Genomic DNA, 25,474 nt, shown 5'->3' with positions numbered 1-25,474 from the left:
GCTTCAGCTTCAGCTTTGAAAAGAAACAGTTACGAGCCTACAAGAAATAAAAGCATGGATCAGCTTTTCAGGTCCTGTGTGGATGTTAATCCTGTATATATATATCTGGTCTGTATTTTACCTTTCAAGAACAACTAATTGGTCAATAGATTGTTAATGTTATCACTTAAAATGTTCAAGAACAAAATGGTGTCTGGCTCTTTTTTCTTCATAAGAAAAGCATTGGTATGTATTGTTTCAAAGCACCTCAGCTATGTATGGAATAGGAACACTTTTTCTGAACGTATTTCAATGATCCGGTAAGAAAGGAAAATACTGAACCAGCCAACAAGGAGCGAGATGAGACCAGTAAGTTGAAATGAGGGTTACTGTCAGAAGAGGTTGGAAAAAGGCCGGCCACTGATCCCCGTCAGGAGGCAGAGCAAACAAGGAGGCAAAGAAAACAGAATGAATATGGGACTTGGCACGACTGTGTTTTATTTAAGCGTATTTCAGGCCCTCACAATGAGAAAAGAAAGTGATGCTCCAGTTCTTTTACCAGAGACGGATGGATATAGTTCAAGACGGGTAAATAGAAAACCAACATCTGTCACATACCCTGGTGACTGCATCAGGTGGGGCTCAACGAGGCACGGTGGCCTTATTTAATGACATCATTCATGGTAAACGTAAGTGTGAATCACACCAGCTTTTCATTAATGAACGCTATTGTTTGGATTCCTCCTTTTCCTTGTTATTGAAACACAATGAGAGGAGACCGGATGAGAGGTTGTCGTCACTGGGCTGCAGAGACTTCCTTAAGCCTGAGTAATGTCAGCTTCGTGCCTTCTGTTACGTGTAATGCGAGCGTGTGTTGTTTTGCACACCCACTCTGACAATGTGTTTATGTTTGTATGAATGAACTGTAGGTGTTTTTTTTCCAGGTAAGCCTCGTGGAATTGAAAGCGACAGAGCAAGAGTGTGAGAAAACACTGTCCAGCCTTTCTGCCAGCAGATATCCGATCGCCCTATCGCTCTTTGGCGAGGTAACACGAACCAGGCAATCACAACAAAGCATGAGTCCTGCACAAAGATACTGGAGGACTGGGAGCCCAACAAAGCAGATGCTACCAGCTCTCTCCCAAAGACAGAGAGCGAAGGTGGGAGGGACAGACATCAGAGAGGACAAGTCGTTTTTTCTAACAGGCGGAGAAGAAAAGTTTTCATGGAGCTCAGTACTCTTCCCTGTCCACTCCCCCGAATGTTTGTCCTTGTTTATGAAGCAAACAGACTTACTTAAGAGCGTGCTTATTAAGATATTAGCATAACAGGTAAGGGAATATCTCATTTACATGCAAACGTGAGTCGATGACCAAATGTTTTGTAAAATAAAAACAGACAAAAGAAGCTAATCCTCACATTTGAGAGGCTGACACTGGTGAATTTTGGGGGGGGGGGTTTTGCCAGCTAAATGACTTGAAATGATTCATCATGGATCCAAATTTTCACTCGCATATCTGATAACTTGACAAATGGTCAAAACTCAAAGCTCCTCTAATGGCTGAAGCCCATATTATGGAGTGTTAAATCCCCATTAAATCAGGAGCTTAAAGGCAACACAGTTTGCAGCTGTGGTGTGAGGTTCTCCCACCTTCTTCTCTGCCCTCCTGCTAGTCCACAAACCTTCCCTTCCCCTGCCTGAATGCACTCTGAAGACTCTTCTCTCATGAACTCACGTCTTCCACTATGTGACTTCTGCTCTGAGTCACTCTGTGGAGAGAAATAACTGCCGTCCCTTCTTTACAACTCAAGACCAAATGGTCATTCCACAGCCAGCCAAGGCAACGGGAAGTTGGTTTTCGGGTTGATAAATCAAGGAACTACCACTCAGAACCCATTTGCTAATCCATATATTTTCCCGGTGACATGGCAGTGATCGACAGCGGTGATAGCGAGACACCGTTATCGTCGCAAGGTTCTTTAAGTCGAACAAGTGGCCACAGCCTGAGATAAAGAGGAAAATGTCCTTCTGAAGCCAGATGGTCCTCAAGCTTCAAACGTGAGCGAACGAGCTTATCTAGCATTTGTGTTCCAAAACAACAGAGAGATAAAACTACCCCAGCAATCCCACTTGACAACTACTTTGTCCTATTTATTTGTGTTTCTTTTAAGCATTGTAACTAGGAAATGTGAACACAAACAAAGACATCAGTGAGGATAGGACTGAGCTATAAATAAATACTACAATCGGTGATGAATCGGAGGTACTCGTACATTCCTGCTTGGCTAACATCCTGTTTGTTCTCCTCCGTGCGTCCGAGCAGGGACCAGGGAAGCCCCGGCTAAGAGATGATATACACAGGGAATGTCAGGAATGCAGGTACCGGTACATGAATGCCTCAATAACTCATGCTGCCCAGTTAAAAAGATGAAGGTCAGCCAAAGAGAAAGGGCGATAAATCTGACCCTGGGCTGTGTACAAAGAAGAGTTTTCTTAATCAAACTGGATTCGTCTCCTTGGTTGAAGTTTGCATTAAGGGGAAACGGTGATAATAATATAAAGAGGAACCAGATGACAGTTAAGACACGTAGAACGGCTGAATCACGTTACCCGTCACTTCTTAAAAGTTCCCCTTTGTTTCTCAATATGACTTCATTCACCTTAAGTGGTACTGTAGAAGCAGAAGTCTGGAAAAAGGAGAAGATATAGCAAAGTTACTGTATGTCATTTAAGGAAGGCCTGGGAAATAATGGCATCATGTCACCAGTGTGCAGGAGAGGGAGCTGCTATAATCCGCTGGCTCTTTAAATGAGTTTACAGCGGATCTTCTGAGCGTCCCTGTAAAAAGAGTGTAGCGGCACAAAGGGCACCAGGGGATGAGGCCCCCTTTCTAAAACAACACTGACTGACAGAGACCCCATTGTATTGAGGAGGAAACCACTTCTCCAACCTGCAGCCGCGGTGCAGCTGCATTAGAGAAGCATGCAAACCCCCACAAATGCACGCACCAAAAAAAAATAAACTTATATATGCATAGAAATGGAAAACACATGCAGATCCTTTGCATAGATAAACACATCCAGATATATACACGTTTCAATGATGTGCACAAACAACTTGCGCTAGTTGCCGTTTCTTATACGCTTGAAAATTGAAACGGAACAATCTTTCACCGAAAATAATCTGAAAAAGTAAACAACAAATACTTCTAGTGCTGTATCTCTGTCTGGCTTTAAATGTAACAGATGGCTTTAGAGGTGCTGTTTCCAGTATTGATGCTAAGCTAATTGGCTTACACATCTTCCATAAAGACATGACGGTGGCATTGACCAACCTCATCTGACTCTAAAATAAGCAGCAAATAAATTTCCCCAAATGTGGCTAAATGGGGATATGTTATATCTGCTCAGTCATGGTCTTTAACGTGACCTTTGCTTTCCAAAATAACGACATGGAGAGAAGTGGAGAAGCACTAAAACTCCCCATAAAGCCTGGTCCAGATTGGGTAATTGTAGCCCGAGGGTGGAGAGAGCCAGGTGGACAGCCTTGTGCTGAACCTCCCCTGCTTGCTCCGCTGATCTAAAACCAATTTAACTGTGTGCTCTCAGCTCCCATGATCCCCCCCCCCCCTTCCTGTGATATAGTGGTGGGTGGCTGAGCCAGATGCACACACACTTCAAACTTAAGTGACGTATAACAAAACACATTTTCTTATTTTAGAAAAGTTGACGCGTGAGAGAAAGGGAGTGGTAAACAGTAAGCGCATAAATAAACTGCGACTGCCATTCAACAACAGAAAAGGATTTAAGTTTTATGTCCAATAAACACATCTCACAGCTTGATTCCATTAGTTCCACTAGAGTGGCATCTATCAGACGCTGCAGCTTTCTTTAGACTTCCGCCACCAAGACACAGTGACGTCAGACAGACAGCTGGAGTCACATCGTCAGCATGTCGGATTTCTCCACCACTTTTTCCATTTGTAGTTTTCCCAACATTTGCTGCTACTCAATTTTGATAACTTCAAAATCTCAAAAGGAAAGCTGCAACGGCACATTTGCGAATGACGCAACTTGATGTAATAGCATAAAAGATTGTGAGTCAGACAAATCGGTTTGAATGGTTTCCAACGCATTCAAGTGGTGTAGATAATCAAAAGCTGCTCCCATAACAGCTTTTAAATATGTGTGCGCTGTTTAATAATGTTGGTTCAGTCATTACAAGCCAGAACAGTGGCAGACCGCCAGTTCAAAGAGAATTCTCCCTTTCTGAGTTCTCCTGTGGCCTCAGCTGGGACTCGACCGCAGGAATCCAGTGGTGGATCGGTGCTCGGGCACTTTGAAAGAGGAACCCGAGGCCAGGCGTGCATCTTTGAAAATGCTACTCACTAATCTCACATCATTTTCATAAGGACAGAGTCATATGGAGAAGGGTATTTTGTATAAGACAGGCCCACGGTGAGAGTGAATTCAGGGAATGGTAGGGCAGGAAACACTGCGTGGGTGAGTGAATGAGAGGTTCCACTTTCATTTGGAGCAAAGAAAGGGGGAAAAAGAGCCAAAACTATCAAGAGGATGCTACTAATGACAAAAGTTTAATTTTAAAGATATGGCCTATGTTGTGCATCTGTGAGGTCAAGGTAGATCTGTATCACTAGCTGAACTAATGGCATGTTATGCACCAGTAGCAGCCTCAAGGAACACAGTTCTTATTGTACAGCGAACCAACCACAACGACCATTGGAAGCAATGCAATTTCCCCTGTAAAAACGAAGGAAGGAAAATGCCAGGCAGCTGTTTCCAGCCACAAAAGACAGAACTCAGGCTGTTTCTGAGGACGCTGGACAAAAGAGACGAGAAGGAGACGATGCCTTTAGCACATGCTGCCGGTTAGAATGGACGCAGGCATTTTATTAGCAGACCGCATGAAGAAGTTGAAGCTAACCCAGGGGTCTCGCCCCTCCTCCGCTCCCCTCCGCCGTCTACAGTAGAGCAGTCCTGGTAAAGTCATTAGCCCTGGGATATTACTACTGGTGAAGGCTGCTGCACCCATGACATCATTATGGGCTGCTGTCAGTCCAGTGGGACGTCTGTGAGCGGTGTCTGAGAGGGGAGGGCAGTCCCACCACGCAGATGCAGACACATCCATTCACGCCAGCATGCCACCGTGCAGCAGGAGACACAGTGGTCCAGAGAAGGGGAATTTACCCCTTTCAAAATATCCATTGATGGAACGCGTGTTATTTGTGAGGCTGCGACGAAGCCGGTTATGTCCCTGCTAACAAATACTGAACAAAGAAACCTGCCCAATTTAGAAAAAGCAGAGTGAATCCCTCAGACTATTTCTGGAGTATATGATACTTTACAGCCACTGTCAGAGAACAGATCCATGGCCTTGTCTTCCCGAAGAGCTCCAACCGCTAAGACAGAAGCTTCTGATGTGCCTTTATCTCGAAACAAGGGGCCAGCAGGGCAGAGAGACGTCCATTGTCTGATAAGAACACTAAAATACACAAGCATGTTGTTCTTTCCCACAAAGTAAAGGAAATCTGGGGCTACTCTGGGATGGGGTGGGGTTGGAGAGCTTGAAAAATGTTCCCAGTCAACAACACAACTGAAATGTTGAGTCTACTGCCGCTTGCATAGAAATCATCTGCTCTGCACGGCTGAACATAATAACAGGGATTGACTTTGTGTTGCGGGGCAGTCAAACAACAGAAAATTGTTCCAGTCCCCGGGAAGGATTTATGTTGATCTTTTTTCCCTTTGTGGGAAATGTGACGCCTACAAATCCTATGGAAAAACTTGAAATAAACTGTCCCAAGCAAAGAGACACGACTTGAGCTGTCACAACGGTGCTGACAGCGGAGTACAGTGCATAATTGTCATAATGAGTGAGGATTAGCACAGCAGTCAACAAGCAGGCCATGAACGGCTTCTTGCTGTGCTAGTCCCTTCATATGAGGGCTTTACTCTGGAGCTGCTGATAGCTCTGACAAGCAAATAATGGCTTTAGTCCAGAAACATGGAGGATCCACAAAGTGTTCAAGAATGAGACTATCTGAGCAGCTCTTAGCTGCTTGAAGCTGTAATTAAGCTCTTAAACAGAAGAGAATCAAGGTGTGGTTATGTTTGAATAAGTACCTGTGTGACACCTCCATGCAACTGTTGAACAAAAAAATAAACAGGTAATGTGGTGATAACAACTTTATTTAGCAACACGTTGGAGGGATGTTATTGAGGTTTCTGTTTTGTTTTTGTGAATGTGCAAGTGTGGAAAGAGTACTCAAATACAGGTTCTGTGAATAACACCGCATGGCTTAAATGTTACTCAACTAAATATAACAAAAAGTAGCTCTTTTGAAAGATATTCCACCGCTGTGGGACTGTGAAAAGGCCAATGCGGCGTCCTGAACTGTTTTATCAAGCAAACAGTTTAGCTTTCCAGGGTCAGGCCAGTTCCCTTCAAAGTGGCAATAATGTCTCAGTTATTGTTCAGACAAAAGTTCCATTTACGTCCAAAGCAAACTGCAATGTTGTATTTCCTTAACTGTGCCATTAATGCTTCACTGTAGGCCTGCGGTTCCCTGCGTTTTTGATTTGTGACCCCTTAAAATGATGTAATGTCCACCCAGCGTCACAGGTTTTAGTGTGAATTAAACAAACAGGCTAGCTGTTTCTACAGGTTTCCAATCTTTATGCAAAGTTAAGCTTCCGATTTAAGTGGTATCTTTCTTCTCATCTAACTCACGGCAGGAAAGTAAGAAAAACTTCTAAAATGTTGAACTTTTTAGAAGGCCCAGTAGACTTACAATCCCTTTATCAGGCAGAATCCATATGAACTGACAGGCTGAGGATCAAAACATTGTGAACAACGTGAGCGAGTAAGGGTTCCTGATTCAATGCACCTGCCTGCATGACTTTCTGTTGTAAAATAACTGTATTGCAATTGTTAACGTCAAGAAAAAAACACGACATTTTGATCAAAGAAAGGGTTTTTTGTAAGAATTTTTTCGAATTATCCCTTTGATCTGGTGACTCCTCAGAATGATCTTGTAACCCACTGCGCTCCTGCAAATCCTTAATCCCAGATTGGGAACCACTGTTGCCAGCTGTAATCGGTAAATTGAACACAATACTGGATCAACAATCTACTTGAGCGAAAGAGTGTCAGCTGCAAAGATTATTTTCATGATTGACCTATTTACTGTATTTCCCCAATTCATAATGTGGTCTAAAAAATGTCAAAAGATAGTGGGGAAAAAGCCTGAGTGACTTGTTGGCAAAACCCCCAAAATATTCTGTTTACCACATAAGATGAAGAAAAGCAGCAAATCCTCACATTGCAGGAGCTGTGGCCAGTGAATGTTTGGGGTTTTCTCTTAAAATAAGACCTAAATGATGAACTGAAGATCAAAACAGTTGCTGGTTATTTAACTGTGTGTCGATGGACTAGAGGAGAGTTACAGATTAGATATTTTCCACCGCTGGAGATGACTGACTGCAGCGCCCACTTCCTCCGCCTGACATTTCATTTATTCTAAATCCACATGATTGTTCCTGAAAAACAAAAAGAGAAAACTTGTAAAGTCCCCAGTGTGACAGAGTGACTGTGTGACTGTGTTGATAGTCGGTAAAAGTGGGTGTTGACTGTGTGCTCATTAATACAAAGCGCTCCGACATGCTCAACTCCAGCCTGGTGTGGAGTGTGAAGGGAGGAGAGAGACTCTGCGTGGGAGTTTTGGGGGAATTCAGAAAATGCTGTTTTCAGATGGTTCGCATGCAGCGAGAAAACTTTAAACAAACCCAGGCGGAGAATGCCGAGATGTGCTCTGTCAAGGATATACAGTATAATGCCAAACACCCTGCCAACTCTCACCACGCTTACTTCAGCCAAACGCGGAGTTGTCTTGACTTTAGGGGAGACAAAAGAACCGCAGGAGAGAGGGGGGGGGGGGCATGAGGGGCGGAACAGCACAGGTCGGTTCATTTAAAATATCTGCAGCTCTTTAATGGACCATACAGAAATGTAAATACACGCACTATACTTTCATGCAGGCCCAAGTCACAAAAAAACAAAAGAGCGCACAAATACACTCTTTTGTTCCAGAAACACCATCCGTTATTAGGGATGTTTATGCTGGCACTATTTTGAATTTGAATTCTGTAAGAGATTAATGTATGAGGCAGATGGAGCCAGAACAGAAGTTGAAATGCACCATACTTTAATAAGGTTGGTAGATATATCTCTTTGACCACAGACTGAGACGATCACAACTCACCAAAACAATGGCAAATTTCTCCTCCAGCTCGGTGGGTTCAGGCATGGGGACCTTCAGAGGCATGATGTGATGCTTCATCTCCGACTGGACATCCGCGCTTTCTATATTACCCATTTTCCCCCAGATGTGCTGTATCCTCCGGGGTCAACTTGAATCCTTAAATGTCTTCCAGTGGTGATAATCCAAGCGAAACGAAAGATCAAAAATCTCCCAAATATTCCAACAACTTCATTTACGGATTAATCCATAAAACCGCTTCTCCAAAAACGAGATAAACTGCTGACAGTGCAGTAGTCTCGTATCACTGTCCCAAAATGCCATTTACACTTTACTCACGCGTTTAAGATTTACAGTGTGCTCCCAGTAGCGTCTCTTAAAAAACCTATACTTTCAAAAGTAACAATCAAAGTGCAGATGCTTTCTCTTCCAGCAAGTCGTTTCTAATTTGCCTGGCCAATCCATTACTTAAAACGGATTTTCCCTCGCGAGAGACAACTTTCAAATGCCGAGCAACAGTTACTTTAAATTGCTGCTCAACTTTCTTGGCTACGACGTGTTTCCATTCATTATTTTGTGTGATCGTGATTGAACTCTTTGCTGTTGCCTCCACTCAGAGGGAAGGCTTTCTCTCTAGTCCCGCCCCAAACTGGAGGAGGCGGCGCTCCTGTTGGTCAAAGGACCTGTCAATCGCTTTATTTCTGTTCCCCCACCCTCACATCTGCAGGCAGTGATCCCAAATACAACTGGACGGAAAGGTGAGGGTTTGTCAGCACATTGTCGCCACGTGGTGGCCACATATGATATTTCATCAACACAAAAAAATAATGTTTTAGAATTTAGTTGAAAAAGAAACAGCACACAAAAATAAGGTCACAAACCTGATTTGATTCATGAGAGTGCAAATTTTAATCAACAACTTCAGCAGATACAGGATGATATGTTCAAATAATGTCAAAGCTCAGCAGTTTTCTTCTTCAGTTCTTAAAACACTATTTTCTTTCCATCACCACAAATCAGTGCCCAAGCCTTTGTCCCACTGCTGGTGTACAACGTTAGCTTGCTTCTCATAAGGTCCTAACTGTTTTTGCTTGAAGTCTAAACATGGCTGACAGCTTCAGCCTGTTGCATTTAGCGCTACCAACACGTACAAACACAAAAAGGCATGGGTGTAAGTACACCAGCGATGTGTTTTCAGTATCTACAAAGTTTTCTTATCATAAAAGCACAGTGATTCAGACTCTGCTTACAGTATCATACCTCTGTTTGCAGTGGTAAATATGAGGGTACAGGTTCATACTACTTTGATTTATTAAAACAACGTGAATAGAGCTCTGGCTAAAACATATACAACTTCATTTGGAACGTAATTCATAAACACTGACAAATTGTGCACAGCTTTGGAATACTTAAGGCAATACTACAAACATATACAAACAAAGTAACATCGGGAATTATTTGAAAGTCGTAAAAAATTAAATTCTAAGGAAATTCTCTCAGTTGTGTTGGATGCTGTAACTCCATAAACATATCTTACCTTAAGATATTGACCACAGCATAAGCCCTTTTGTGAATACAATTCAAAGAGGACTGAGACATGCTTTTGAACACATATAAACTCGGTAGGTTGTGCAACATAGTTGCATTATTATCAAATATCTATTCAGCCAAAATATTCTACTGAAGAATCCGTCCAAGACAGCATGAATTCACCACAGTTAACACTTTACGGATGATAAGCAACATGTAAAGTTTCATAAATACTGATGAACTGTGTTTTTGTGGAGAAGATATGTCTTCATTTTTTTCTTCAGTGATGGTGGAAATGCTCATTTAAGCTGAATATACAAACACACAAATCACAGATCACAGAAGCAACACCGAACACAAAATAGGACGGAAGACCAACCGTTGAGTCTTCTAGTTGGTCTCTGCTACCAAATCGTACCTGGGAAAACAGAAAGGATACAATTAGTTGTGTGAATAATCTTGAAGAAAGTAATACACGAACATACAATTGCTGATACAGCTCTATTATATATAATATTGTTCTTTAGCTGTTTAAATGATTACCATTGTGGGACACCAGTCTTGAGGTCGATTTGGTCCAGGTCCAGCTGCAACTGAGGGCAACAAGGAGAAGCAAAAGATGATGTCTCACATTTACAAGTCTCACATGATAACTACGTCCACACCGGGGAATGTATGTGATGATGACGAACTTCATTCCAGAAGATGATATATACCTTGCCGATAAGCTCCCTCTCTCTGCTCATGAAGGAGACGCTGTTCTTCACAGACAGGTCCAGTCTTCTCTGTGTGGACTCCTCCAGAGAGAAGTCAAAGTCAAACCTACACAAAGAGAGAGAGAGAAGTCAACGAACAAGTTTCACTTCTTCACTGTCACAAGTGATTCATTTGTTTATCGTACCTCTCGTTGAACTCTGGGTTGAGGTCTCTCTTCTTGGTGGCAGTCCTCCTCTTGGTGGTAGCCTTCTTGTCAGGCAGCAGGATGAAGGAAACATAAGGGTCTGCACCGTCCTTGGAGCAGGCTGCCAGCGCTCTGTGGGTTAACAGTGATCACATTCACAACACGTGTTGGTACAGAGTGCTCCAGGTCAAAAAGGTGACGACAAAGAGGTGACATGTGTCATATAGAGAGAGAGACCTGCAAGAGTGAATGGTGATGAAAAGCCTGCTCTCCTCGATGGAGTAGCCGGCGGTAAGCTTCACCTGGCCTGCTGAGTTTGGGTTATCAGCCCTAAAGACACACAGAGTAGAAAATGTGATTGTTTACACAATGATGTCTTTGAATATTTAGGACAAAATACAAATGAAATGGAAGACACCGAGGCAACCCTGATAACTGCAATGTTCACAGCGGAGGCAGGGACTACCATGTGGCATCGATGCTGCTATGCGTGACTCACATGAATCCACTTCTCTGTCTGAGGTCGAGATGGGAAGGCACCCATCTGGGAATGGCTTCCTCTACTCCGCCGTCACTACCTGCGTCCCCTGGAGCCTTACGGCACACCGCTAGCTGAGTGTCCAAGACCTGCAGGACACACGGATCACAGCTAAGCAAGACATTGCTGCTGCTGAATAATAATCATTGAACTCATGTCTGACTCAGGACTACATTTTACAGACTAGCTATGCAGGAAGAATCAGATACTGGTACAGGGATATATATGGCTGTGATCTCCTACATTTCCCAGGATGACTTTCTCTTTCCCTGTGATTGATGGACACCTTGTGAGTATCTGTATATGTATGGTGGTTGTGTCTTTTTGGTGTTAGAAGTCCAGTGAGTAGGATTCAGAAGCATCTAGTGGTGAGGATGCAGACAACAACCAACTGAAACTTCTCCCGTGTGTCTCTGTAGGAGAACTATGGTGTCCGACGCAAAAACGCAAAAACGCGACTGTCCCTATCTAGAGCTAGTGTTTGGTTTGTCCGCGCTGGGCATTTTTTTTGTGCAATCAGAACAGTGGGATCTGCATTTGCATTTATCACAATCCCTTTAACATACGACATTACCAACAAATCAATACTGTGTTTTTGAGAATAGATACCGTATCACAAAACGTCACATTGCAAAACTCAAGTATATCGACATTTTCTTATACCAGTATTGACACGAGCAGAGGCATTGTGGGGGATATCTGCTATCTTTCAGCACGTGATATTCAGTAAGAAATGCTGAAAATCTGATGTTGGACCATCAGTAAAGTATTCAGTATATTGCAATATTAGTTCTACACCGGGAAATGTAAGTGATACAGTACAGAGATAATAACAATCAAGGCATTGCTCGCTTGGTCACATACGGCAGTAGTGTAGAGACAATAAGAAGGATATATTGTTCGTACCTTGAGCGTGGCCCTCAGTAGTATCTGGCTTTCTGGCAGTGCTCCATCCAGGTTGAGCCAGCGGTCGAGCACCAGGCCCGGCTCAAACAGCACCTCTCTGAGAGGAAGTGTGAAGGACCCAAGGGCCTGGCCCCAGCAGTGGGAGAGCTACAGATACAAACAGACACAAACACTTTTCAGACCGCCTTTTATAAAATTATTATGAAATTATTTTTTTTCTGCTTTGCAGCTACATAGTTCAGACAACAAGTGTAAATACAGCTGCTGTTTTTATGACTCTCACCTTCACTGTGAGTGTTTCATCTCTGGGGTCCCGAACCAGAAAATGAAAGGCTTCGTCCCATCGAGGGGAAGTGGAACGCTCACAGATCTAAGGAAAGAAGGCACAGCAGAATGTTCAGACTTTTCAAGCGGCACTTCTCGTCTGTGGCATTCAGAAGCTCATCTCAAACGTCACGGTCCTACCTTGGTTTTGTGTGAAACGCCTTTGAGAATAATCTCAGCCCCGACTTTCGGCTCCTTCCCACTCTTCTTCAACTGAAATTACACTCAAAGAACATTGTAATGCAAACACTGTAATCAACAGCATCTACAGCATTTAAAACACACATTACATCACAAGGTATTTCATGTATAAATGAGAATGCAGCTGTATTGGGACACTACAGTGTTTTATGCAAAATACTGGCACTAAAAGCAACTACTTGTACTTCTGCACTCTTTAGGGCAAGTAAAAACACAGCCCCAATAAACAACAAATAGAGCCCCAAGGACTCATAGATATGATCTCACCGGAAGGCCATGGGCACGCTCCACATACACAAACAGCACAGCGGATGATGGCACAACCTTGTTGTGGTACGACTGCTGTGACTGATACTGCAAGATCTGTAGGAAGTGGGAAATCATGTCACTCAGAGACTTTGCATTTTAATGAGACTTATGGTGGATACCCAAGTTGAGTAGGACAAATCAAGTCAGTATCTTATTCTGCAGTTGAGATTCAGACAGAAACAAACCGACATGCAAAGTATCTCTGCAGCTGCTCAGCTTGGAAACAATTTCACACGAAAAGGATTGTAACTTCAGATGATTTGGTTAACCCAGACTTTGCAATTTGGCTGGACTTTTTAAATGCATTTTCTTTTTCTCACAGAAACCACAAAATGTGTCCCTTATCTCTGATATTGCATGTGCACTACAAAGAGATCAACGGGACAGGGGGAACTATTAGAGCAACAAACAACTCTTTTACAGTTTGCATTTAACTAGAAAAACATCTGAATATATGTTTTACATTTGTTTGGGGGACCTGCCTTCAGAAAAATGTGTCAATTTGGTAAATACAGTAAGTGCTGCATTAAAAAAGGTCATCACTATAAAATGGCAGAAGAAACACCTTAAACTGATTTATGATGGAAAGAACAACTTTCTCCCTAAGACTGCAACACGATCAGTTTGTAAGAATATGTGAATGTTGGATCCTGTATATTAAACCTGTCTAATAATAATTAAACCTGTCTGGTCATAATTTGTCTAATGTCAATTTTGTTTAACAAGGTGCACAGCCACGGTTCTGGTTCTACCTTGAAAATGTAGCTTTATTTATGCACCTTATTTTCACCTGTATCTTTATCTTATTTTGTTAAATTATTTGCACATATTTCATTTTGTATTATTTATTATTACTCAATGCGTTATTGTACTCTTTTATCGTTGTTTCAAAAAAGGTATGCACAGTCAAGGCTTCCTAGTTTTACTACAACTACAGTACTACATCATTTTTATTTTGCCAAGGTACTGTATACCAAAATAAAAAGAGAATATGAAATAAAATAAAAAGAGCAAACACGTTACCTGCTCCAGCCTGGGAAGGTCAGCGACTCTGGGCAGCCACTCCAGCACCAGGTGAACTCGGCCTGACTTCACATCATTTAGAGTGTACCACTGTAACAAGAGCGACACGCAAATTTCCAGGTTAGGCTATAAATACAAATATTATTTGGTAAATGATCTGTTCACTATGTGTCACACACCGTGTCGAAGAATTGTGCGCTGATGATTTCTCGCAGGTTGAGTTTGAACCTGCAAAGACAGCACTCAATCAATACTTTGTCCCCCTTTTCATTTTAATATTTTCCTTCAGTCATAACAGCTCTGTAGAAAGAAATGCTGTCAGCGTTTTATTTGTAACGTCAGGGCGCACCTTCCGAGGAAGTCATCCTGATCGATGTCCTTGTCAAACAACTCAAACTGGATCTCCTGACCAGGAAGCTGGGTCAAAATCACCTAAACCATAGAAGATTCAAATGAAATCGAAGCTGAAACCTAATAATTGAATCAGATGAGTAGAAGAGCATTAACCAAAGGCAATACCTCATAGAGTTCATTCCAGACGGGATTGAGGTTCTCTTTGATGGTGTGGCTGCGGAAGGTGATACCAGCGACACGGATCTTGACGTAGGGGTCGCTCTTCCCCTTCACCATGCCCCCCATGAAGTTGTCCTTCGCTATCAGGTTTTGGGCCTCCACCAGATGGATACGCAGCACTCCCTGTGAGGGCAGGACAAGCTACTGTAGTGCGTGTTGTGAGGTTGCATGGTCCCTGCTGCTGTTTGACTCTAGGGAACTGTTTTTACCTCAGTTGCAAACTCTGGGTCAGGCGTGGTCTGCTGTGGTCGTGTTGATTGGGGTTTAGCTAACCCGCCGGGCCCCATGGGGTTCAGTTCTGATGTGATTCCCCCCTGACCCATCCCAGGCCCAGGGGCCGAAGGCCGAGGGGACGGAGTCGTCGGAGTGGCATCGTCATTTAGCCACAAAACCTAGCAGGAAGCAAATAACAGATCATGGTGAGCAACTGCCAAGCACTAAATTAGATGCATGTTTCTCTTTCTCTGTTTTTGTATTTACAAGGGCAGAGTGTTCCCACAAGGACAGAGAGATGAGGCAGAAAGAAGACATGTAGATTGTTTACTGTCATTTTTTGTGTGTAGTAGGGTTAAGTTCAGTATGCACGAGTTGTTAGAGGACTTTATAACCGCTCCAGTATCTCACGTTTTTTGATCTCAGGGTGTTATGTATAAACAGGATCTGATTTCAACAGATAGAAGACACACACAGCTATGGTCAAATCTGGTTTCAATTTGAGTTCTCAGTTTGAAGGGTTGTGGGTGTAATCATGAAGCTTGTGTTTGATGTTAGCTTCCTGAGACCAAAGCCGTCCTTTGGGAGCTGGTGGGATTTTAAAGTCTTTCCACACAGACAATTCAGCCGGGTTGATTCTTGCCAAAAACAGCTTGAATCCCATTTTACTTACGAACTACACCGACACGTGTAAGTGAGCAGAAAAAAAGAGTTTAAGTCTATGTGTGGAACACCAACCCGAAGCACAACTTTGACGTAAATGCGGCTTGCAGAGCCAGAATTCTCCAGCTGGAACCACTGGTCCATGGTGAGTTCAGGGGTTGCCAGAAGACGGGTCAGAGGGATGCTCAGACTGCCCAGGGACAGAGCACGGTCATCATCTTTCACCTGAGTCAAAGACACAGAAACAGAAGATGTGGAGTTAGGACAAAGGCAAACATCATGAAGAGAAAAGGGAAATGAATAGGTTAAACATTTCTACTTACAGAAATAGCAGAATATAAGAGAGAAAAAAGTATTAAAACCAGAGAAGAAATCAATAAAGTACTATGTGTCCTAATTACCTTGGCATCTTTGGAGTAATTTCTGTAAAATCTTTGCAGCTAGCTTGATTAGTGTGTTCAATCAATACTATACTACTTACTACAATGACTTACTTGAATGTCGATATCTTGTTTGCAAGGATCCTGAATAAAGAAGGTGAAGGCATCCTCCCACACAGGGCTGTTGGTTCCGTAGCAAGTCTGCAGAAGAGAGCGGAAAACATCAATAATGCGTTTGGATCAATGTACTAAGAAAAGGTTAAAATTGTATCCTTACCTTGCTCTCTTTAGTTGCATCCTGAATGGAAATCTGTGCCATTGGGCTTGGGTCCTTATTGCCTTTCCTCATCTACAACATATTAAATACATCAACGTGGGTAACAGATGAAAATGGAACGCACACGACGTGAGAGGGTCCTGAATAATGATAGTCTTACGGGCAGTGCGTGAGCTTGATCCAGATAGATGGCTAGGATGGCGGCAGATGGAGGGTCAGCCGTCTTAGTGGACAAGTTCTGGTTCTTCTGGATCACCTGGTAGAAGAACAATGAACAGAAGCAAATAACATGTGCGGAAAATGATCTGAGACCCTAAAAGCCCAACACCCATCCAGAGGCCACCGACAATTTTACTACTTTCATGCTATCAATAACAAGTTGATGATGAAGATTGTGTTGTTGATTGACTGTTTGGCATCTTATTTATCTTAAAAGATTTATTTAGATTTCAAAGTGTTTATTGTCCCTGAGGTAAAAATACACAAAGCATATTACAATACATAAAACACATGGTAACAGTATGTAAACCCAACCCTGCAGGCTCACATAAAACTATGTACCGGTAATCGTTTATGTGATTCTATATCAGGGATTTTAATCTAAACTTCTTGTTTAACTCTGACCTTTGATATATTTTATGTTTTCAATCCGTAACTCATTGTTATCGCTCTTTTACACGAGTGGCTTGACAAGGAATCTTTTCCAGTTTTTCCAGTCAAGTTTGAATAAACAAGTTAAATCATAATAACTTTAAATTGTGGGATTTTATGTGTTTGAGTTTTTTTGGCACTTAGTTATATATTAGGTTACAGGGTGACCTGGTGGTTGAGTGGTTTAAGATGTTGTAGCATTTAACTGCAATCTTCCCGGTTAAAATCTAGACAGGTAACTTTATTTCTGTCTCTTCCCATGTTTCCTGTCTCTCTATACCGTCGGTGGCCAAACTATGCTCGCAAGTCAACTGCTGCCCATTTTTAAATGACTAAGCTAAAACATGGCTTGTGCATAGTTCTATTAAATGCAGTGTATGCACATGGCAAAACAATTTCAGTTCGGAAAATTACTACTTTTTTAGAGAGTTAAGGGGAAATGTGTTTGCTGAATTTGCAAGGCATCTGTTGTGGTGACGAAAGAGTATAATGTCAGAACCATTGCCACACTTCATACTTGGGGTTTTCTGGTATAGAAACACAGATTTGCTTGCAGCGCCACTGGTTGAAATCTACACATCTACTATTATTAAGCCCATGACCAGAATAAAAATACAGCTCTGATACTTATCAATGTGTGAATTTTGTCCACGTCACCGCCCGAAGGCCTGCCCCTAATTGGCCAAAAAAAGATTTAGTAAGCTGTGCTGTAGCGAAGACTCACCTCGCTCAGTCTGTCGGCAGAGGACAGCAGAGAGAGCCACTCCAGCCGGAGGTGAACGCTGCCAGATGGGACGTCTCTCAGATTAAACCACTGTTTACAAAAACAGAGGGCTCATGAAACACACATTTGTTGTCTTTGAGCCTGGATGGCAGGATAGAAGATGGTGAGATCAGAGCAGATCACGAGGAGGCACATGGTGTCTGCAATAACACATGCTAACAGGATGACTGCAATGTCACAACGATGTTTTCCAGAGTGGGACTTTATAATAACTGCATTCGTGTGCTTGCTAATTATTATATGATCTGAGGGAGAAGCATTTAATAAATGTAATGGTGAAACACTGCATCTTATCTGACATTAGTATTAATACTTACATCATCCACAACTCTGGCCTTCTTTACAATATCAAGATCCACCTTCACCCTGAGAAAGAGACAGATGAAGAGAGATAGAGAGGATCAATGAAGCCATGAATCAAAAAGACTAAGGCGTTTAAATCTCGACAGAATCATGGCCCAACGTGGCGATAAGCAGAGATGACAATGACATGAGAAGCACATCGAGACAGAGTAAATGGATGAGAATGAGTAAGCTACCTCCCCAGGAAGTCATCCTGGTCTGGGTCTTTGTCAAAAACTTCCACTTCCAACTCCTGACCAGGTACTTCATGGACAATCACCTGACACACACACACACACACACACACACACACACACACACACACACACACACACACACACACACACATAAATGGACAAATACACAGAACACACAACAAATATACAAATATAGATACAGCCACACATGGCACAATAACACAAGGACATGCAAACAGAATCACAATGCCAAGACCAATTCAGGTTTGTACTGCGTAGACGTTAATAATTTAACATGTAATTCAGTTGCTCAAATTTCAAAAGCCACGAAAAACAGATAAATGTGTCCCTGAGCAAGCGTTTTTTGCAAGAGCAGCTTATCTCAGACACACAGGAACTTCCTGCTACCAAAGAAACAGATAAAATACCCTCAAAACTGTTTATCTCCGACATATTTACGACATTATATCTCTGTGCAATTCCTATGAAGCAAGGACACCAACAGCAAGCTCTATCTTTCAGAACACAAGCTGGTGGGGATTGCAGCACTTGAATATCAAGGCAAAGCCATATAGCTAATTCTTTTGGCTCAATTTTGGAAACATTTTCTTCACTCTCACCTCATACATCTCCCTCCACTGTGGGTTCAGGTTGCTGTCCACGTGATGGGAGGTAAAGATCTGGGTGCCCACACGCAGAACGGCATACGGGTCGGACTTCCCGTCGATTAAGCCCTTAATGACTGTGTCCTTGGCAGTCAGGTCCTCAGCCTCCAGCAGGTGGATACGCACAACTCCCTAGCATGTACACACACATGCAGGAAAACACATGCACAAAGAAAGTGTGAGTCAACTCGCTTCCGCACAAAACATGGGTCCGTGTTTTTTTTCTTCACAGTGTGAATTTGCTGTATGACTTCATGACGTTCATGTGTTTGCTTGCAGCTTATATGCTGAGGCAGTTTCAGTCTGTGTGGGTCAATGTTTCTCCAGGTCATTCATAATTGAGACAGTTACCCGTGGGAGAGGGGAGCGGAGCTGCGCAACGTGCAGGTCGGCCACCAGGGGAATAGTTAGACGGTTGGGGAGCACCAGGTGGGAGGCTATTGCATCCATTATCATAGTGTCCGATATGGCACTGTAAATGAATGCAAATGATGTTGGGGACAAAGGGGAGGGACACACAGACAAACAGACTATGAACTACTGCTGACAATACCAACATGCATAAATAACATGAAATCCATGTTCTCAGCAACAGAACCAACAGGACACTCCCAGTGGCTAAAGGTGAGGACAGTTTTCTGTGAAATCACGTTGGCTAATGTCGTCTAATATTGTAAAAATGATGACAAACTGTCATTGAAAGCATCGCCAGAGGGAACTGATGTGTCAGCAACAAATGTACACATCTGATAATGCTTTAATTTTAGTACATTATATAAGATTGTAACACACAGTGTAGAATAAGCCACCAGACGATTGCACTGAATAAGAATGTTAAATAGATCGTTCCCATTTATCAGACCATCACATTATATTTTAATAGTACAGTTCATTTTACTGTAGCTGATTCTACATTGTTTGCTGACCTTACATAATGGGTCCCAATAACTACCTCCATATGAATGCATGGAGTCGTAATATACACACTGAATAATCACAAGAACACCAATATGGCATAAGTTAAACTTAAAGGATGAGGCTGGCATGGATCAATATGTTTCTTATTATCAACAAACACCATAAAAAGAACAAAACCAACAAAGTGTGACTCTGTCTGCATTTCAACTTCTCTGCCTTGTCTGTGGTACTCACCCCAGAGACCATTCACTTCTACTAAAGACATTTCTTACAAAGAGATCACAAATATATACTTTATTTTAAGAATTAAGTCCAAGTAATTCTCTAAAACAGCTGGGCAATGTAGTTTTTAGCAAATGTTACATGAACAAGACTAAATATTGGATTTGTTGGGGACTATATTCTGATGCGGATTAATACGTATTTGATGTTCTATTAAGTATTTAAAGGTCCAGTGTGTAGGATTTAGTGGCATCTGTGAGGTTGCAGATTGCAACCAACTGAATGCTCACCCCTCCCCTTCCAAGTATGCAGAGAACATCGATGGCCTCCAGGTAACGTTAAACTACAAAATAAACTACAGTGCCCCTGTTCATGAAGGAGCATGTTCCCCAGCGCAACAGCGTGACTCTTTTATGTGTTTTCAAAAGTAGCTCAACAAATTATCTCTGTGGCGTACAGGAATAAACTACGTCAGGCTGTGACTCCTCAGTGGGATCAATTATTTGTTGGTTTTTAGTCCTTTCCCATGATTTGTTGATAAGAAAAAATGTAGCATATCGCCACACATACCCTTTAAGGATGTGAACACTCAGATCCATCATCCAACAGAAAACCCTTATTGATTCTTGTAGCTAAATAAATCATAAATTCTCTGAAATGTATCCGTCAATTCCAAAAATCGCAGCCCCCTTTCCTGCATGTCAAAACGTCATCAGCCCTACTCAACAAACAGGCACTCCTCTTTAAAAAAAACAATTAAAAACAAACACCACAACAGACCAATGGGGCCGCACCCTAAAAGACATTGACACAGAGCTCTGTCATATGAACTCACTTGAGCCCTGGGATATCTAACAGATTGGTCAGCCCGGTCCAGTTGATGTCCAGTTTCTATGACACAGATGAAAGTAAAGACATATAAATACAGACAGTGTGTGCAATTAGACGTGGTTCACTGGTGTTAAACTCACAGGCCTGCGGATGAAGAACATTGTGATGGCTCCAACCAATGGGACGTCTCCGATCAGAGGCTCGAGGATTACGCGCAGCTTCCCATGGAGCTACAGAGAGAAAATGTAATGCTGACTGGGTGTTTTTCAGGACACTTAACTATTCTGAAAGAATATCTGAATATGAATTCTTATACCTGGACTCCTTTCACTCCGGCTTTGCAAAAGTACTTCTTAATTTCTACGTTGATCTCAACATCACCGGCGTAGCTGCAAGTAGAAAAGCACACATGTTTACAAGACCAGCCCTTCCCCAGTGTAGGACACTTCACACTCTTATTTCAGTGTGTGACTTGATTGATGAAGTGCTTACACACAAGCAAAAACAGAAGTTGTGAAAGATTACCTCAGGTGCAAATCCAACATAACTTGTCGCTTATCATGTTCTGTGTGAGCTTTTACACCAACCACCTTCAAAGCCTGTGAACACAACAGCTGGCATTACACAAAGCACATAAGACGGATATAGACTTAACGTTAGCAAAGATGCACATGAAAAGGATCATTTGCTGTGATGAAGTCATCGGTAGTAACACCAGCACTGCCATCACCAGAGTTACATATTACCCACATTAACATTCTGTGTTCGACTGTCTTTGCTTGGTAATAGAACATTTAATACAGTAAATTGCTGCTTTTATGACCGACCACTCCGATACCTTGTCTCCTATGTTGACCTTGGTGAAGCTGAGAGTCTGCAGATGAATGCTGGAGGCACGGATGGCAGGAGCAATGGTTTCCAACAGCAACTTCTCCAGATACTGGCCTATAAAGGGCCAAGCCTGCTGCAGGATCTACATGACAGCACATTCATTATTGCTCTTGTCTTGGCAGAACAATAACGTAAAGAAGCCTTTACATCCTGCAAGAAGTGGCAAAGGTCTTTAACAAGCTCGCCTACAGTTGTGTTATATAAGATACATAGAATAGTATAAAGCAATGATAAATACAAGTTCATTTTTGCATCCGTTGTAATGTAATTATGTCAATAACAATTCATTTATCTTTTTGTGCAAATGCTCAGTCATAGCACAATGGTATCATGTGAATAAGAAACGATTTACCAAAACAGGAGAGCAAATAACAAAGAACCATGAACACGTGTAGACACACACACACCCCCCGGTCACAAAGCAAAGCCATGACCACAGACTGTTTGACTTGTAGTTTAAATGCTTTTCAGAGAAGCAAATAAAAAAACATCTGACAGAGGACAGAGCATAAGCATGAGGGTTATGAAATGATTCAATCAAGTGCACCCCAGTTATTTTGGAGAACATAATACTGAAGTCCATCATTTCCTGAAAGAGCAAACGTGTAATTCCGTGTGATGAATTGACTCAGTGTATCCGTCACTCTGCAGCCTCACACTGGTGTTAGCTGCAGCATTTCAGCGCGAGGTGTAAGTGCTTGGTGCAAAGTCCCGTCAGCTACTGTTTACTGATCCTCTGACCTCCAAAGCCCCCGTGAGACTGGTGATGCGGCCAGGCCACGCCTACAGAAGAGTGTCCTATATTATTTATGATACGGTTATAGACATTCACTTAGGAACGATGCATTCTATTAAAGAGCAATTCAGATGCATTAGAGATCACCTGACACTAGCTCCTTGTATTTCCATTTCTACAAGTTGTAAAATGTAATAAAAGGTGGTAACATTTTGATGTTTGTTCACGGCTGCAAGTAAAGAGGGTAAGCGTGAGCAGCTGGATCACATGACAGGAAGCCTGGAGGAAAGAGGTGGGTTTGTTGAAAGATACGTTCAGCAAATAGCCATCCTACAATCCGGGCTTCTGTCACTGTGTTCATGACATTATTTTCCTGCAGAGAGGCGGTTTGTATGATTAGTATTCACATCCACACTTGCCCTGTGCTGATGCGAGGTTACTGTACTGACAGAGACAGAGAGTTCCGTGATATGACCTGAGCCACTCTCTCTGCATCTTAATTACAGCGGGAGATGATCTGCTCCAATGGAGAGGCTGCAACGGGAGCCGGGTCACTTAAAGTCCACACAAGTGTTCTTTGTCTTCAAATTCAACTTTATGCATTGTCCCTCCACTGTGGGAGTTACTCAAGTGAAACGCAAACCCTTCATCTTGAAATCATTGTTGTTGAAGAGTTCAGCTGAATGAAGCGGAGCAGTCGGCATACAAGCATGTTGAAACAGATGATTCTTAATAAGCTCCTAATGTCTAAAATATGCAACATCTGAATTAAAGCATACCTTATTTAGCCACTCCACTTTTTCCACATCTGGAAAGTCGACCTGTGGACAAGTAATATTGGTCAGGCATGAACTCAAACACAACACGGCAGTGTGAAATGACCTATCTCTGAGCAGAGTAGTTTAAATACTTGAGATGTTACTTTTACAGAAGATGAGTTTATTTACAAAGCAGTATTTGTGCTTTATTACACAATTCCTCCAGCTTTCTACCTATAATCTATCTTCTATCTGTAAAACATGTAATGTATATGTTTACTTATTTGACTTAAAAGAGAGAGAACACAGGCCAACACAACTTAGAGTAATTCGACATTATTCAGGAAATAAACATGCATATCAGCCGTTACAAACCACAGAGATATGTGATCTCAAGATTAGGCATATCCGTCCCTAAACACACACACACACACACACACACACACACGGTTTCTCTTTTGCTCTCTATCCAGATATGGTGGTCTTGGTCACTGCCCCTGCTCTGCCCTGAAGTATGTTCATGAGTCATCATGTTTTTGGAGCCAGATAAGGTCAATACCAGTGAAACAGGAAGAGGAAACACACAGAGAATCTATCCTATAGATACATATCTGTTTTCAGTATATACATTCATTTCCCCGTCTACAAAGTGCAAGTTCTACTCAATGCTATAGTGTCATTCTTTCCAACTTCCCACTAGAACACCACGTCTGACATTTAAATCCACATTCCTGGCAGCAGTTCAGACTAATTACTCAGGCACTGCACATTAAGAATGCTTAAAGATGTAGCCAGGAGGAAAATACTGTGAACAAAAAGGACAGTCGTACACGTATGAGTTGTAAGGAAGCAATATGTGAATGAGCCTGGAGCTTCTGAATAAACAGCAGGTACCTGTGAGTAACATACATGTAAGAGCCTATCACAGTGACGCAAAGTCGAGTCAGTCTGTCAGATGTGGCAGGTGATACAAACAGAATGACCGGCAGGCGGTGATTCGGTGCTTACCCAGGGAGGTAAATCCCTTTTGGTTCTGAAAGCCTTCTCGGTGGTGAACGCTCTCTCGTTCTCCTGGAGGTACATGGAAAAGTTGAGCCTCGTCACTTTCTCCAGTCGACTGTGTTTCCAGCCCATGTAGATCATCAGAGCGAAGAGGACTACACTGATGCTGAAGCCATAATACCCGGCCAGGTACACAGGTAGAAGAGCACCCAGGCATTTTGCAAACGACCACAGCACACTCAATGCGCGTTCACCTGGGGGCTGGCTCGGTAAGGCCGGGGCTGCGATGGTTGTGCCTCCGCTCATGCCCGGCTCTGCATCCGCCGGTGGCATCGCAAGATCAGTTTGACTTCTCCGACTCGACCTGGCCTTCAGCTTTCGATGCTTCTACGACTGAGTGGCAAGCGCCACTGAATACCTACCACCGTGTTAACATAGAACCCATGGAGGAATCAACGATGAACTGCGGGCTTCGATCGGTTAAATCATGATCGCAGCTTCTCTCCGCTGCGCTCCCCCTCAGTTCCGCAGGGCGCTAAACTGACTGTCCCGAAATTGATTTACGTGTGGAGCTTCTCTCACAGAGCAGGGCAAGCTGCGCCCAAGACCCGTGAGGGCGGGCTCTTCTTCAAGCCCTCCTTCACGTGAAATCCAGTAGAAACCTAAACCCTAGAATTAACTCGGAGCGTCATGCAGCGGCTCGTGCGGGCGGAGCGTATTAGGACCAAAGTGAACGAATGTTTATTTGATGTGAAGACACCCAAGGGCACGTTTTATTCAGAGTAACATTATCATCACCGCGTAGACCAAAGTAACCACTACGCCCAAAGTACTGCTTTAATGCACTGGCTGCTTAACCCGTTATCTTTTTTTACATAACCGGATGAAATCTTGCTGCATGCGCAAGCGCTCATCTCCACTGCAGCAGCGTTTACAGCCGAGCGTGACAGCGCCAACAGGTTCATTGACAGAAAGGTGTCGGCCTATAGCTTTGCAGCTTTTATCGAGTTGGAGTAGATTATTGCTCCCGTTATTAACAATTTATACAGCCGAGCGGCAGAGTCGTCACACCACCAGGATGTGCGCTAAATGTCAACGCAATGTTTACTCACCAGCTAAAAGCAGATTAATTCACGTTATCCCTTCTTATGTGTCATTGGGGTGAGTTTGGGTGGTGGTTTTACTCGTTTCTCTCTAATAGCCTGATTTATGCTTGGCGACTAAAACAGACCAGGCTCCCTGGTTGCCTGGATACAGCCAATTACAGCTGTTTGCTGAGAGGGTGACGAGGTCTGCTGATTTGTTTTGTCAGCAGATGCATGAAGACACATTCATGCAGTCAGTCCAGCAGCAATAACCATGTTTCATATTGGCTAATCTC

The 25,474-nt window shown here is 42.8% G+C and overlaps 2 protein-coding genes across 8 annotated transcripts in view; both read right to left on the bottom strand.

Moving 5' to 3' along the window:
- The window catches only part of fmnl3 (formin-like 3), a 32,060-nt gene extending 23,249 nt beyond the window's left edge, over window positions 1-8,811 (bottom strand). For all 7 annotated transcript variants that reach the window (XM_079273528.1, XM_079273527.1, XM_079273531.1 and 4 more), the window contains exon 1: window positions 8,262-8,811. In XM_079273528.1, the coding sequence (XP_079129654.1) occupies window positions 8,262-8,375 (114 nt within the window). In that variant the 5' untranslated portion in view covers window positions 8,376-8,811. The remainder of the gene's footprint in view (window positions 1-8,261) is intronic.
- Window positions 8,812-9,164: 353 nt separating this feature from the next.
- Window positions 9,165-24,638, bottom strand: esyt1a (extended synaptotagmin-like protein 1a). Its single transcript, XM_079272900.1, has 31 exons — window positions 24,100-24,638; window positions 23,113-23,154; window positions 21,545-21,679; window positions 21,232-21,305; window positions 21,023-21,095; window positions 20,847-20,936; window positions 20,711-20,766; window positions 19,087-19,207; window positions 18,691-18,867; window positions 18,071-18,153; window positions 17,849-17,897; window positions 17,472-17,561; window positions 16,257-16,352; window positions 16,097-16,168; window positions 15,934-16,020; window positions 15,515-15,664; window positions 14,773-14,955; window positions 14,510-14,686; window positions 14,340-14,422; window positions 14,170-14,218; window positions 13,991-14,080; window positions 12,926-13,021; window positions 12,599-12,670; window positions 12,417-12,503; window positions 12,134-12,280; window positions 11,189-11,316; window positions 10,927-11,019; window positions 10,690-10,821; window positions 10,505-10,610; window positions 10,332-10,381; window positions 9,165-10,206 (listed from the first exon to the last, which is right to left on the bottom strand). Exons 1-31 carry the CDS (start codon window positions 24,424-24,426, stop codon window positions 10,179-10,181), a joined length of 3,243 nt encoding a protein of 1,080 aa, XP_079129026.1. The 5' UTR covers window positions 24,427-24,638; the 3' UTR covers window positions 9,165-10,178.
- Between the last annotated feature and the right edge of the window lie 836 nt (window positions 24,639-25,474).

The sequence above is a fragment of the Melanostigma gelatinosum genome (assembly GCF_949748355.1).
Source record: "Melanostigma gelatinosum genome assembly, chromosome: 8".
Classification (NCBI taxonomy): Eukaryota; Metazoa; Chordata; class Actinopteri; order Perciformes; family Zoarcidae; genus Melanostigma; species Melanostigma gelatinosum.
This window is presented reverse-complemented; position numbering and strand designations above follow the sequence as displayed.

Excerpts from the sequence above, each read along its gene's own strand:
- esyt1a (XM_079272900.1), bottom strand. The coding sequence starts at position 24,426 with ATGCCACCGGCGGATGCAGAGCCGGGCATGAGCGGAGGCACAACCATC. Across the intron at positions 21,306-21,544 it reads AGGTCAACATAGGAGACAAG|GCTTTGAAGGTGGTTGGTGT; the intron begins GTATCGGAGTGG and ends TTGTGTTCACAG. Across the intron at positions 12,281-12,416 it reads ATGAAACACTCACAGTGAAG|CTCTCCCACTGCTGGGGCCA; the intron begins GTGAGAGTCATA and ends TTGTATCTGTAG.